The sequence below is a fragment of the Fukomys damarensis genome, unplaced genomic scaffold, assembly GCF_012274545.1.
Source record: "Fukomys damarensis isolate Sample0158 unplaced genomic scaffold, DMR_v1.0_HiC HiC_scaffold_17, whole genome shotgun sequence".
In the NCBI taxonomy this organism is placed as follows: Eukaryota; Metazoa; Chordata; class Mammalia; order Rodentia; family Bathyergidae; genus Fukomys; species Fukomys damarensis.
In genome coordinates, this window is record NW_022900929.1 from 53,655,875 (window position 1) to 53,671,245 (window position 15,371).

Below are 15,371 nucleotides of genomic sequence, written 5' to 3' on the forward strand. Positions count from 1 at the left end.
ATATATATATATATTGTATATCCATTGATCAGTTAATAGACAATTGAGTTGTTTCAATCTATGTGATCTAGTGATATCTTTTATAAATAAGCTACTATGAATATTTGTGTACAAGTTTTTGTTTGAATACCTGTTTTTAATTCTTTTGGGTATATACATAGTAGAATGCCCCGGGCAGTGGGGTTCGTTATTAGTAGGGCTCGAGAAGGGGAGCACCCGGATCGGGAACGGGAACGACACAGGAAGACAGGAACCAGACAGAGCTCTTTTAGTGGTCAAAATTTGACAATTTTTATTTCTCACCCAGCAACTTTTATGCAGGCAGGGATGAGCAGGGATTTTCCCGGTTGCTAGGTTACCTAACCTAGGCTGGTCTAGCTAGATAAGGTAGGGCATGGCCAGAATGTCTCCGGGAGGGGTTAGAATGTCCCCGTGAGGGTGTAAAGTTCCTATCAGGGGCACACACGGAGGGTGGAGGCGCACATAGGTCTTGGTCTCCAACAGTAGAACTGTTGGGTGATAGGCTATTTCTGTGTTTAACATGTTGAGAAACTTCCAGCCTGTATTCTATAGTGGCTGAACCTTTTTACATTTCGACCAATGCTGTATGAAGTTTCCTTTTTTTTTAATCCTTACCAACACTTGTTATTTTCCTTTTCTTTCTTTCCTGGTTGTTGTGTGTGTTTGTTTGTTTGGTTGGTTGGTTGGTTTTTTGAGACAGGGTCTTGCTATGTAGTTCAGGCTGGTCCCAAGATCATGGCAATCCTCCTGCCTCAGCCTTCTGAGTCCTAGGGTTAGAGGCATGGACCACTATACCCAGTTTCCATTTCTTTCTTATTCTTTTTCAAATTATAGCTGTCCTAGTGTGCATGGAATGCTGTATTGTGGTTTCAATTTGCATTTCCCTGTGATGATCAGCTTGTTTTCATCTGCTTATTGATCATTTGAATACTTTGGAGAAATGTTTATGTAGACATTGCGTCCTTTTTTGAATTGGGTTACCTGCCTTTTTGTTGTTGAATTTTAAGATTTTCTAATAATATCTTATATACTAAAGTCTTACCAGATATACGATTTCCAAATATTTTCTCCAGTTCCACACACTTAATCTTTTCATTCTCTCGATAATGTCCTTTGATGTACAAATATTTTAGATTTTGATGAAATATAATTTATTTTCTTGTTGTTACTTAATGCTGGTGATGTCCTCGCAGAAACTGTTGCCTAGTTCAAGGTCATGAAGATTACCCCAATATTTTTTCCTAAGAGTTATAAGTTTGGATTTTTACATTTAAATTTTTGATCCACTTTGAATTAATATATATGGCGTGAGGTAGAGGTCTAACATTTATTTTTATGTGGCTTTCCAGTTGTCCCAGTAACATTTGAAGATACTATTCTTTTTCCTTTGAATGGTCTTGGCATCTGTAGTGAGAAGCAATTAACTGTAAGCAATGGGTTTATTTCTGGGCTCTTTTCTTCTTCTCCATGGATTTTTATATTTAACTTTATGCCAGTAGCATATGGTTTTAAATGTAGTTTTGTTACAAGCTTTAAAGTGGGAAGTGTGATTACTTCAACTTTTTATTTTCTTTGAATTTGGAGTCCTTTGTAATTCCATATGAATTTTAGAATCAATTTTTCTATCTGCTTAAGATTGCATCAAATCTATGGATCGCTTTGGGGAGTTATTACTATCTTAAGAATAGAAAGTCTTTTAACATGAACAGTCTCATATTTACACTTCTTTAATTTCTTTCAACACCATTTATAGTTTTCTGTTTGCACATCTTGCACCTCCTTGGTTACTGCCTATGAAGTTTTCATGCTACTGTAAATGGAATTATTTCTATTTTACTGGGTTATTGGTATTGTATAGAAATATAGCTGATGTTTGCCAGTTCATGTTATATCCTGTAGCTTGCTTTATTCATTAATTAGTTCTTGACAGTTTTTGGTGAATTATTTAGGTTATTTTGACACATAAGATCATGTCTTATGTAAATAATTACTTCTTATTTTCAATTTAAATGTATTTGATTTCTTTCCTTGCTTCCACTAAATCTAGAAGTGGTAATAGTTATCTTTGTTTTGTTCCAGATCTTAAATGGAAAGCTTTCAGTCTTTCACCATTAAGTGTACAGTTGGCTATGGATTTGTTTCCATTGATAACCCTTTATCATTCTAAGGAAGTTCCCCTCTATTCCTAAATGACTGTTTTTATCATAAAGGAGTGCTAAATTTTGTAAAATGCCTTTCTGTGTCACCAGAAAATTGAGATGAATGTGTAAACCTTTTCCTTTAATCTGTTTATGTGTGTTGTGTTACATTAATTTTCATATGTTGAACTACCTTTGCATTATTGGGATAAATCCCACTTGATCCTTATAGATGACTATTAATAAGGAGGATTGAATTTTGTTAAAGATTTTTGTAGCCACAGCCATAGAAATATTGGTCTTTAGTTTTCTGTGATATTTTTGTTTGACTGGTATCAGGGAATTGCTAGCTCCATAAAATGAGTTAAACACACACTTTTCTATTTTTTTAAAGGGCTTTCAGAAAGGTAGGTGACTATCTCCTGTAGGCTTCTTTCCTCAGTTTTGTTTAATTCGTTTAACTTTCAATTTTTGTAACATAAAACTGTTCACAGTATTTTATAATCCTTTTTATTTCTAATAACATCTGTAGCAGTCTTTCTGTTGTTTCTGGTTTTAGCAACCTTGAGTCTTTTTTTTTTGTCTTTGTCAGGTTAGCTAAAGCTTTTTCAGTTTTGTTGCTCTACTCAAGTAACTATTTCTTATTCCATTGGTTCCCTTATGCTTTGTTAAAATATCTCCACTCTAATCTATTCCTTCCTCCGATTACCTTTGGGCTCAGTTTGTTATTTTTCTAGTTCCTTAAGGTAGAAAGTTAGATGATTGTTTGGGGGTCTTTTTCTTTTTTTTTTTTTTAGACAGGGTCTTCAGGCTGGCCTTAAACTCTTGGCAGCCTCCTGAGTGCTAGGATTTACAAATGTGGGCCACCACAACCAGCTTTGGGGTCTTTTTTAAAAATGTGGACTTGTAGATCTGGCATGGTGATGCATGCCAGTAATCCTAGTGCTTGGGAGGCTGAGGCAGGAGGATCACCATAGTTCAGGGCCAGCCCAGGCTGCGCATTGAGTGAGTTCAAGCCCAGCCTGGAAGACATAGCAAGACCTTGTCTCAAGAAATAATAATGAGGAGTAGGAGGAGCACTTATATAGGTATAATTTCCCTCAGAGCATGGTTTTTGCTATGGATCATGTTTTAGTACATTGTGCACTCGTGTGTGTATGTGTGTGTGTCCTTTTTTTGTTGCTGTTACCAGCGTTCGAACTCAGGACCTTGTGCTTGCAAGGCAGGCAGCAGAATCACTAAGCTAAATCCCCAGCCCTTTTTTGTGTTCAGTTTACTGGGGATTGAATCCAAGCCTTTTGCATTTAGCTACATCCTCAATACTTTTTTCACTTTTTATTTTAGGACAACGTCTTGCCCAGTTGTCCAGGCTGGGCTGAAACTTATAAACTTGAGATACTCTTGCCTCAGCCTCTTAAAGGCTGAAATTACAGATATTGTGTTTTATTTTTTTTATATTTTAATTTTCATTTGTCCTTAAGTATTTACTAATTTCCCTTGTGATTTCTTCTTTGAACTTTTGGTTGCTTAAAATTCTATTGTTTATGTTAGATGTGGTAATACATGCATATATTCCCAGCAGTTACTCTGGAGGCTTAAGCAGGAAGTCCAAGGCTAGCCTCCACTACCTAGGAAAACCCCAGTCTCAAAGGGATGGAAAAAAGAATCAAAGGGAAGAAAAATGGAAATAGGAGTTTTTGCAAATGAAACAGGGACTAAGTTGGAAGGAACAGAGAGGGGCAGGAGACAAAAAAGAATGAAGTTATGTTATGTACATGTTCTAGTTCCCCATGATAAATTTAATTCTTATATGCTATAAACATGTGCACTAATTTTTTAAATCCCCCCAAAAGAAATAAAAGATTGTGTTTAATCTTCATGTTGGTGGATTTTTCAATTTTCCTTCTATTACTAACTTCTAGTTTCATTCCATTGTGGTTAAAGAAGATATGTACTATGTGTGATTCCAGTATTTTAAGTTAATTAAGGCTTGTATTGTGGACTGACATGTGGTCTATCCATAGATAATGTTCTTTGTTCTCTTGAGAAGAACTGTTGTTGTATGGAGTTATGCTCTGTATAAGTCTAAAATGATTTAATTTCTGTTAATTTTTGCCACACACATTTTGGAGCTCTGATTAGTCAATTGTATCTTCTTGATAGAATGAGCTTTAAATCAGTGTTTAATATCTTCGAGTTTTGTAACAAACTTTGACTATTTGTCTCATATTACTAGCCAGCCAAGCTCACTTTTAGTTGTTATTGCTTGTTTGGAATGCTTTATCCATTCTTTTACCCTCAACTTATGGTATTTGTGTTTCTGGAGCTCAAGGTAGACTGTTAATATCCAATATATAGATGGTTCCTTTTTTTTTAAGTCCATTCTGTCAATCTCTGCCATTTAATTGGAAAATATAATTATTTTATGCCAAAAGTGGTTACTGATAAGGGAATATTTCTGCTTTCTTAGTTTTCTCTATTACATCTTATTTCTTCATTTCCTCCATTACTGTCTTAATTACTTTTTTAATCCCCTTTGATTCCCTTCTCATTACCTTTTCTGTATATATTTTCAGTTATGTTCTTAGGGACTATCTTGGAGATCTCTTTGCAACCTAGTATGAATTATACCCACTTAGCTTTTATAATAAAATTTATATTGCTTTGTGTTCTCTGTTTCATGTTGTTATTGTGACAAGTTACATCTTTATATCTTTTGTGCCCACTTTATATTCAATATACTTATATTTATATATAATGTGCCCAGTGATCTTGCTTTATAATTATTTTATGCAGTGAAATAATTACCAAAAATGTAATACTTCTGTTGTAACCTGTCTACTAAAGGTGGTAACATGATACTAGACAGTTCTGGTTTTTATGTTTATCTTTATAGTTACTTTACTGATTTTTTTAATTTCCTCATATGGCTTGAATAACTGTCTAGTATCATGTTACCATTAGTAGGCAGGTTACCAAAGAAATACCTTAATTTTGTTTATTGAAGAATGTCTTAATTTCTCCTTTTTTACAAAGTCCTTCTTTATTTAAAATACCTTATTTTAAAGTTTTAAAACTTTAAAAGAGTAATAATTATTAGAAGGAAAAGTAGTACAAATTCATGATTGAAAAAAATTCAAACAGGTCAAAAGAATACTCAAGGAAAAGTCTGCTTTCCACCCCAGACCCCAGGTCTTCCAGTGCCCTGTAGAATTTACTCCCATATGATTTTTGATGCAATACACACTTAAATAAATTTTTTTTTACTTAGAATAGCCAGAGTATATTTTAATTATAAAATCACATTCACTGTAAAAACATTCAATCAGTACCAGTTTCTAAAATTAAAAAGTCATCCTCCCTCTCACCCCAATCTGTCCTTAGAAATAACCACTATTGACAGTAAGAGACCTGGAATCCTGGTGTGGTGACTCTTGTCTGTAATTCCAGCATTTGGGAACTTGAGACAGGAAGGAGGATGGCAAATTTGAGACCAGCCTGGACTACATAACTAGGGGCCATCTCAAAAACATGAAAACACATGAATAGACAAAAAACACTAAACACTACAACACTGGAAACCTTAACAGTCTTGAGCTTAGACGCCTCAGATCCTTGCCTATCTCCTTCCATTCTTCCATACCTCCACATACACATCTGCCTGCCGCTTTGCATATAAAAGCTCAAATGGGTAAAGGAGTAGTATCTCCATTTTGCAGCTGAGGAATTTGAGGAAGTAGTGGACTGCTCCAGGACACAAGCAGAACAAGAAGTACAAGCCCAGGACTATGTAACCCAAGACTAGTATTCCTTCTGCCATATTCCCTTGCCTAGTTCCTATTCAGAATCCTTTGAGTTTGGTTACGGTGTTTCATGAGGCAGCAAAGGATAATTTTTTTAAGAAAGAGGACCTTGTCCTGTGGGGTCTCTTGACTTTAACTTCCTGTGCTGCCTAAACACTGCCACTGATCTGTGGTGAAGATAACCACCTGGAGCATGGAGCTTGGGTGGGGTAGTTATTTAGAGCTTGACAGGGTCAGTCCAAAGAGGCTAGGATTGGAATTATACCTTGCCTAATTGGCAGAGTGCAGGCCGGGAGGGGGTGGGCGGGGGATATCTAGCCAATGGAAGAGATTGTATCATTATCTAATTACCCAATACGAAGAGATTCATATAATTCAACCATATGGTAGAATCAGCAAGAGGAACTCCCACAAGTTCCTGGCATTCTTCAATCATCCCATACTCTAGCACACAACTGCCTTTGCATATATATACTCTGCTTAGAATGCCCTTCCTGTCTTGTCTACTTTATCATTCAAAGATTGTTACAATGTCATCCTCACTATAAATCCAGCCATTCCGTCTGTGTAGAATATACCATACTGTATGTATGTGAGAGATTTGGTTACTTACTGCTTTCCTTGTGAATCTATGAATTGATATCTTTTTTGAAGTATGATTTTGCTGCATATAGAATTTTTGGCTTACAGGGCTTCTTTCCTTCTTTCTTTCTCACCATCTCTCCCTCCCCTCCTTCCTCCTTCCCTCCTTCTGTCTCCTGGAAGTCCTGGTTTCTGATGAGAAATTGGCTGTCAATCTTACCTGAGGATTTATTTTGCTTTCATCAGTTTGGCTATACTGCATCTTAAGGTGGAGATCTTAAGTTTATCCTGATTGGAGATTCTTGGGTAGCTTGAAAATGTACAGATTGAAGTCTTCCATCAGATTTTGGAAGTTTTTGTCCATTTTATCAAGTACTCTTTCTGCTCCTATCTTTTTTTGTTTGTTTGCTCCTATCTTGTCTATCTTGGAATTACATTAATCATGTTGGTATATTCTATTAAGCATATACAGCTACACTGGAATAGTATCTCACAGTCTCTTGCTTGGGCTCTGTACATTTTCTTTTTTTCTTTCTGCTCCTCAGACTGGATAAATTCAATTACCCTATCTTCAGGTTCACTGATTTTTTTGTGTGTGTGTGTGTGTGCCTGTCAAATGTGATATTTACTACTGAACCCCTGTGGTGCATTTTCCATTTGTGTTATTGCACTTTTCATCTACAAAGATGTGTTTGCTTTCTTTTTATCATTTCAGTCTCTGTTGGTGTTCTCTTTGTTGAGACAGTATTAATTAAGGCAGTTTTTGCTAAGTTTTTCTGTTTCTAAAGAGGCACAGACTTCCAGAGTTCTATGCTCTGCCAGTTTTGCTTTATGTACTTTTAGTAAATAAAATTAATCATGCCAAATGAGAATATGAAATAAATGCTAAATATGAATAGGACATCCAAATAATAACATCAGAGTTGTAAAGGAAGAGAATTTAGAACATACCAATTTGCTTTGTATAGATTAGTTTGAGCCTTCTAAGTGATTTAAATCAAATCATTCCTTTAGCAAGAGTATTTACTTTTAAGTGCCAGATTTAAAAATCAGTTTCTTTTAAATGTTTGATTCCAGCATATTTTCTATATACTCAGTATCATCTTTTATTTGAGCTTTGCTGTAATCAGTAGGATTATGAACTTTAGGAGGTGTTAAGTGGGTAAGACATGATGTTCATTTATACAAAAGTAGCTATCAGAATTTGGCTTACTTTCTTATGTTAGTAATCTACATTTTGCTATGTAACAAATCATCCTAAAACTTGGCAGTTTGAAACAACAGAAATTTATTATCTGCCAACATCTGTAGAAAAGTAATTTGGGAGCATCTTAACTATGTGGTTCTGGCCAAGGGTCAGTCATGAAGTTGCTTTCAAGCTGTGTAGCCTTGCTTGGGCTAGAGACTTTGCTTCAGAGAGTTTGCTCACATGGCTGAGGATAGAAAGACTCCATTTCTTACCAAGTAGACCTCTCCATGGAGCATCCTGAAAGTTCTTGTGACATAGCAACTGACTTCCTCCAGAGGGTATGATCCATGGTAGAGGAAGGAGGAAATCACAGTCCCTTTTATGATATAGACACACATTTGTCATTTCTACCATAAACTTTTTGTGGAAAGCAAGTTACCAAGCACTAAGCAAGTTGCCAAACACTAAGCACGTTCCCAATCGAGAAGGGGCACCATTCTGTACCTATGGAACAAGTATCAAACCTTATCACTGACTGACCAGCTAGAGATAAGCAGTGAAAAAGACTTAGATTTCCTCAGGAAGGAACAATTTGATATTTTAAAGACTAAGACCTTTATTAAAATTTGATCTATTTGCAAATGAAAACAATGCTGAGATTCTATCTCACTCCAAAAAATGGCTATTAAGAAATCAACCAATAAGAAATGCTGGCAGGGGAAAAAATAACCCTTCTCTACTGTTGGTGTGAGTGTAGACTGGTGCAACCACTGTGGAAATCTGTGGAGATTCCTAAAAAAACTAAAACTAGAGGTTCCATTTGACCAGCTATTCCTCTTTTTGATATTTTCCAAAAAGAATTAAAAACATCATATCACAGCAATATATGAATACTCATGTTTATAGCAGCACAGTTTATAATAGCTAAATCTTGGAAACAGCCCAAATTGACCATCAACCAGAGATTAGATAAAGATGTGGTTCTTTTATAAAATGAAGAATTACTCAGCCATTAAGAATGATAAACTAGAGTCATTTATAGCTACATGGATGCACCTTGAGACTATCTATCTTAAGTGAAATATATAGGACATGTGTGTAAATACCAAATTGTTTCTCTGATGTGAGTAACAAAGTGTAAATGAGAACTAAAACATATAATAGCTATTGTGAAATAGGAAGAAAATGTTCAAAGGGAAAGGGGTACTAAGGAGGAGGGCAGGGGAAAGGAAAGAAAAAATGAAAACAGAAGGAAATAATGTAAACAAAGCTTATGTAAATAGGGAGGGGTAGAAGGGAGGAAAGGGGAATGGGAAAAAAATAACCAAAATATATCATGCACAGGTACAAATTCTCTAAGATGAATGTGACCACAATGTTCACCTTTTAAATTGTACCAGTAACCTCATTGAATTTTTGTAAAAATTTATCTGTTGAGATAGGTATTTACACACCATTGTTTTCCTCATTCCACTTAGGAAATCTTAAAATTCATAAACTTGAAAGAAATAACTAAAACAAATTATAAAATCAAATTTTAAAATGTGTGAATAGCCTTTTTTAAAAAGTTTTGTTTTGGAGACTTGTTTGAAATAAAATTATCCTAATCAGGATAAAAAGTTTATTTCAGATGCTGAAAATTAAGAAGAAGGCTGTCAGCTGCTCAGAAGTATGAATTATACAGTATCTTCACACAATCCAACTTTTGGGTAACTTGTTAAAATTTTATGTTTAGAAAAACATCTCAGAGTAGTATAGAAGCTCCTATGCACCCTTTGTCTGGATTCACCAATTATTTTTTGCCATTTGCTTTATTCTTTGACTTGCCCTAGACCAGTTAGTTTAACCTGTAGCCTAATGAAGTTACATTTCTTGACTCTACAGTGAAATTATAAACCAAAGGAACCACAGGGCTTTTCACAAAATGGATACAATAGAGTTCTGATAGGATTTTGGAGAAGGGGATCATTTGATGAAACTTCAAGAAAGTATTGTTTTGATAGGCTCAAGGCGAAGCCTACTTGCTTGCATTTAACAAGTGTTTATTCGCACTATGCTGAATGATACAGGGATTTACCATTGAGAAATTTACCAGCATTGTCTGGTATTAACAAACCTCAGTCATTATTCTATATTAGAGTAAATCTGAAAGAAAACAATAGATAGCTACAATTCACCCAAAAGGGGAAAGGAAATGGAATTATAAGCTTGAGGGATGGGATTTCAAATTTTTAAATATGTATTTGAATACTGAGTTAAAAACAGTAACTGCAAATTTAAAAATTCACATTTATTCTAATTATTAAAGAAATTATCGTGTTGTGCTAATAGAATTTTGTGCCTGGATTTATATTATACTGTACTGAATTCATCCTATTTGTTGTATCATCAGTTTTAAGATGGACTTCCTTCCCTACAACATATATACATTCACTCCTTTTAACGTGTTTGAAATCAGATTGTACAGGTTGGATCCTCAATCTGTTTGACCTGTAAGGGCAGTTTATAGTCGTTGTATGAACATATGTAGACATCCATCCTCTACTTATCTTGATGGAATAGAAAATGAAATCTTAGAGTCAGAGTGATTCAAAAGATAGATCTGTAACTTTATATAGAAACATGAAAGCATTATATGAGAAAAATTCCTGCTTAAATCTGAACAGTTCTTTCTTATAGGCAGTATAAAATGCAAATTATAGGTTGTAGGGGAGAATTATATCAATTTAATTGGGTTAGTCAGCATTCATAAGTTAATGTGTGCCCTACATTTTGTAATATCTTAAACTGGAGGATTTGCTAACACTCTGTATTTGTGATTTTTGTCCTGCTTGGACGTGTAATACTATGTTCTGTAGAATTTTTTTGTATTCTTATTATTTTCCCATGAAGTGGCACCATTTACTCTGTAGTCACACCTTTGTGGGTTAGCCTATTCTTTACTACCTCTATGAACTTGGGCAGATACTAAACCTTCCCACACATTGAATTTGCTATTATAAAATGTGATTGCATTGTTCTTCCCTTTGATCTTCTAGGAGAAAGAAGGATTTTCAATAATGATTGTAATTTTATTAAGTTAACTAGTGTGGGATGAGGTGATAGGGACAGATCAGTGACCTTCATTGGTTGAGCACTATTATATGATAAAATGTAATGAGGCATTGAGATGAGGCAATAGAATCCCTCAAGTGCAACAGCTATAAATACAAATTTTAAAAGAATTGTTTTCACATTGCTGATTTTTAAAATATTTGAAAGAATTCTAAATAATGCTTGACAAAATTCTGAACAGAAGTTAAATAAAAAGTTGTTCGATTTATATAGAAGTTAGTTGTAATACTCATTTTGTCCTAACAGCTAGAAAAAAGACTTGATGTTTATATGTAACAAGGCTTGGATTCTAGGTCAGTATAATTAAAGTTTTTTTTTTTTCACCTACTTTAATATCCACTTGAAAATTTTGGTATTGGGAATCAAACTTGGGACCTTGCCCTTGCAAGGCAGGCAGCAGAACCAGAGCTAAATCCCCAGCCCTATCCACTTGAAAATTAGAAAATCTACTCTTCATTGTTGTGTAGGATTTTTTTGCTTTGCAGTGTCTTATAATCCTGGCCCTCGTACTAAATAACAACATCATGTTACATGTTTTGATAATTAAACATTCCCTCCAATTTTAAAAAAAGTCCTCAGACTGCAACTCTTGTTGAGAATTATTGGTCTTATATGTGTGAAAGGTAAGAAAATTATGTACTATAGGAGACTAAGAAATGATTACTAGAACCATTTATAATTATTTACCAAATAAATTTAATTTAAATGGTTAATTTGAGGCTTTTAAAATTAAGATGGCTATATTGATATATTTTTATTTTTCCTAGTAAAATGAATGAAAATAAACCTGGTGACTCACAGAACCTTGGTAAGTAACTATATTTACAATATTTAAAAGATAGAACATTTTTAGAATGCTGCCCATCCACTAGGAGTGAACTTCTTCTCCATCTGAGTTCTGTGTACTAAAGCATGTATTTCCATAGATGAATCTGCTATTTGCTAAATTTTATTTGTATTCTGTGTATATATTTATCAGATATGCTTTGAGTCTGAATGAAATACTTAATAAGTAAAATTTTTCACCTTTTTGTTTCTGGGATTTTTTTTTTTTTAAGACAAGGTCTTGCTATATAATTTAGGTTGGCCTTGAACTCACTGTGGAGTGCAAGCTGGCCTCAAACTCATAACACTCCCCTTGACCTCCCGAATGTTGGGATTACACATGTGCACCACCACACCCAGCTATTTTTTTCACCTTTTTGCATGGCTTTTCCTTACAAAATGAAAAATGCGAATCAGAACAATTTAAATAATAATAATAGTTTAGCATGAAAAGGAAATTTTACCTTTAAAGTCTTCACAAAAATATTTTTAAATAGATGCAGTCCTTTTAACAAAGGTATTTGGTTGCAGTTTTCTTTATTTTTGCAGTATCTATTTACTTGCTACCATAAAAGATGAGAAATTAAATTGTTAATTTGTATTCTTTTGACACACAGTTTTTTAGATTTAAAATATTCCTGATAAAAATATACTTAAGCTGGGCGTGGTGGCACCCGCTTGTAACCCCAGCTCTGGAGACTCTGGGAGATGGAGGCAGGAGGATTGCAGTGAGGTCAAGACCAGCCTGGGCTACATAATGAGATCCAGGTCAATCTCAACTACATAGTGAGACCCTGTCTCAAGGAACAAACAAAAAAATTATTCTTAAAATTCTATATTTTATCCATTATTTCGATAGTATCTGTTGACCCCACCTTATTTTGGATAAGGAAATTTGCTCAGAAATATCTTCCTTTCTTTTCTTCTATCTATAGATGTTTGTCAGCTATGCTAATAGTTTTGCAGTATCTATGTTTTGGAGGATCTTAAATTGGATGACATGCTACAATCTTTATGTGTGGATTTAATCCTTGCCTTGATAGTTAATATTGCAATCTGTAATTTTTTGGTACTCTCATCATTTGTTTTTTGTTTTGTTTTGTTTTTTGGTACCAGGGATCAAACTCAGGTCCTTGCGCTTGCGAGGCAGGCAGCAGAACCACTGAGCTAAATCCTGGCCCCGGTACTCTCATCATTTGCAAGTGAATTGGCACAGTATATTCTGGCGGTCACTTCTCAATGGATTAGTGTATTCCTATTTACTAATTCTGTGAACTTGGGCAAGTGACTGTGCTAATAGTTCTAAATTTTTAGTAATTTGCGTAGTAACTACAATAATTTGTCAAGTGCAAATATACCTCTGAACCCTTTACATACTTGCTTTTTCCAAGATTAACTCTATTTTTCATTTGTATGAACGTGTTTAAGTGGAAACTTTAATTACAAAAACCAAGATCATTTCTTATCAATAAATATAATGAAGTCAGAACAATTTTACTGAATTTTAAACATTAAATTTTTTTAAAAACTTCAGCGTGCACATAAATACAAAAGTAAGATATCCAACATGAACAAATGACAGATTGCTAGTGTTCATGTATTTGGACAGGTCCTTTGCGAAAGAAGGAAAGCTAAAATCTCTTAAAAGGTTCGGGAGAGCTTTTAAGTTATAACTTATCTCATTGAACTGGAGTAAGGAAAGTCAGTATAGTAAGGATGTTTCACAGTATTAAATATTAGCTTGTACTGTTTTTTTCCAGTTCTAGAATTTGTTTTGTGAGCAGCCTGTTAATAATACAGTTCTTTGCAGCGCATAGCATCTATTCTTGATTACATGTGTTAGGCAAAGTAAATACTAATCACTGCTATAATAGGTATAATCTGAAGTCCTAATGGTTTAACACAATAAAAGTATATTACTTTGTCAAGTTACAGTCCAGTGTGGATTGATTAGGGAAGATGAGGTCTACGGAATTTTCGCTTCATGAAGTCATTTTGAGATTCGTATGCCCTCCATCTTGTGTGGATCTGCTGCCTTGAGGTGCTCAGAATGTTTTTGCTTTAGCTAGTAAGAGTTTTCTTGTTTTATTAGCATATTAGTAAAATTTTCTAAATTACATAGACATGAGAAAAACATAAGAAAAAATTAGTAACTATAATACTAAGACTCTGACACTTCAATGTGTCTTACCCTATTAACTGTATTAAAGTGTATTGTCATTTAATCTTCAAGATATAGTTTGAAATTGATACTGTTGTCCTTATTTATAAGTTGAAGAAACAGAGTCACAAAACACTATAGTGAAATAAACCAGGCACACAAAGATAATACAGTATGATCTCACTTTGTGGAATCTAAAAGAGTAGAACTCACCAAAGCAGAGAATAGAATGGTGGTTAGAATGGAGAGCAGGGTTGAGGGAAAGGTGAACACTGGCAAGATGCTTCTCAAAGGACATTTAGTAGACAAAGGGAGTAAGTTCAAAAGGTCTGTTGTGTTTTCTCCACAAATACATGGTGGATATGTGAACTAGTGCATTTGATAGTCATTTTGCAATATATACATTATTTCAAAACATTGTTATATATCATAAATACATAAATGGAGGAGAAAAAGATTATAGAGCAGTCTTTATTTCGCCCTGACTCCACAAGTTGTGTGTGTGTGTGTGTGTGTGTGTGTGTGTTAAAATGCACATAACAAAATTTACCAGTTTAACTACTTTTGAATGTACAGTTCCTTCACAGTGCTGTGGAACCTTCACCACTGTCTTCTTAAACATTTTTATAATTTTAGAGGAAACTCTTTATTCATTGGGAGGTTACTTCTCATTTTCTCTGTCCCTAGCTTTTGGCTACCAGTAATCTGCTTTTTGTCTCTCTCATATCTGCCTGTTCCAGATAATGTAATGCATTATGTAAATGATAGCACATAATATGTGACCTTGATTTCTTTCATTTAGCATGTTTTATAGCTTATCTATGTTTTTCTTTTGTTTTGTTTTGTTTCTGCGTATCGAACTCTGGACCTTGTGCTTGCAAGCCAGCTGGTGAAACCACTGAGCTAAATCCCCAGCTCGTGTGGCTTATATATGTTATTGCATATATTAGTACCTTATCCCTTTTTATTGCTGAATAACATTTTATTGTATGAACACCATATTTTATCTACTTAATGGATTTTAATTTGTTTCCATTTTACCTTTTGTGAAAAGTGCTGCTGTGAATATTAATGTACAAGTAATTATTTGCTTGAATGTCTGTTTCTATTTTTTTGGTTTATATATCTAGGAAGGGAATTGCTGTGTCTTGTGGAACTGTTATTCTAATTGTAACTGTGCTCAGGTGTGAAGTAGTTATCTCGTGGATTTGATTTGCAGTTCTTTGTTGACTGTGACTAATGAAGCATCTTTTAATGTTTTGTGGCTTTTGTATGCCATCTTTGGAGAATGAGAAATATAAAGATTCTTCAGGGCCGGCGATTTAGCTCTGTAGTACCGCCACCTTCCTCACAAGCACAAGGACCCGAGTTCAATCCCTGGTACCCAAAAAAAGAAAAAAAAAAAAGATTCTTCATCCATCTACAATGTGTTCTTTTTTGTTTCTGTTTTTGAGATGTAAGAATGTCTTATGTATTTTAGATACTAGACCTTTATTAGATATGTAATTTCCTCATATTTTCTAAGTGTTTCATGGTTT

The 15,371-nt window shown here is 34.4% G+C and overlaps 1 protein-coding gene across 2 annotated transcripts in view; it reads left to right on the forward strand.

Moving 5' to 3' along the window:
* The window catches only part of G2e3 (G2/M-phase specific E3 ubiquitin protein ligase), a 59,144-nt gene that overhangs the window by 4,812 nt on the left and 38,961 nt on the right, over positions 1–15,371 (forward strand). For both annotated transcript variants that reach the window (XM_010633546.3, XM_010633548.3), the window contains exon 2: positions 11,615–11,655. In XM_010633546.3, the coding sequence (XP_010631848.1) occupies positions 11,619–11,655 (37 nt within the window). In that variant the 5' untranslated portion in view covers positions 11,615–11,618. The remainder of the gene's footprint in view (positions 1–11,614; positions 11,656–15,371) is intronic.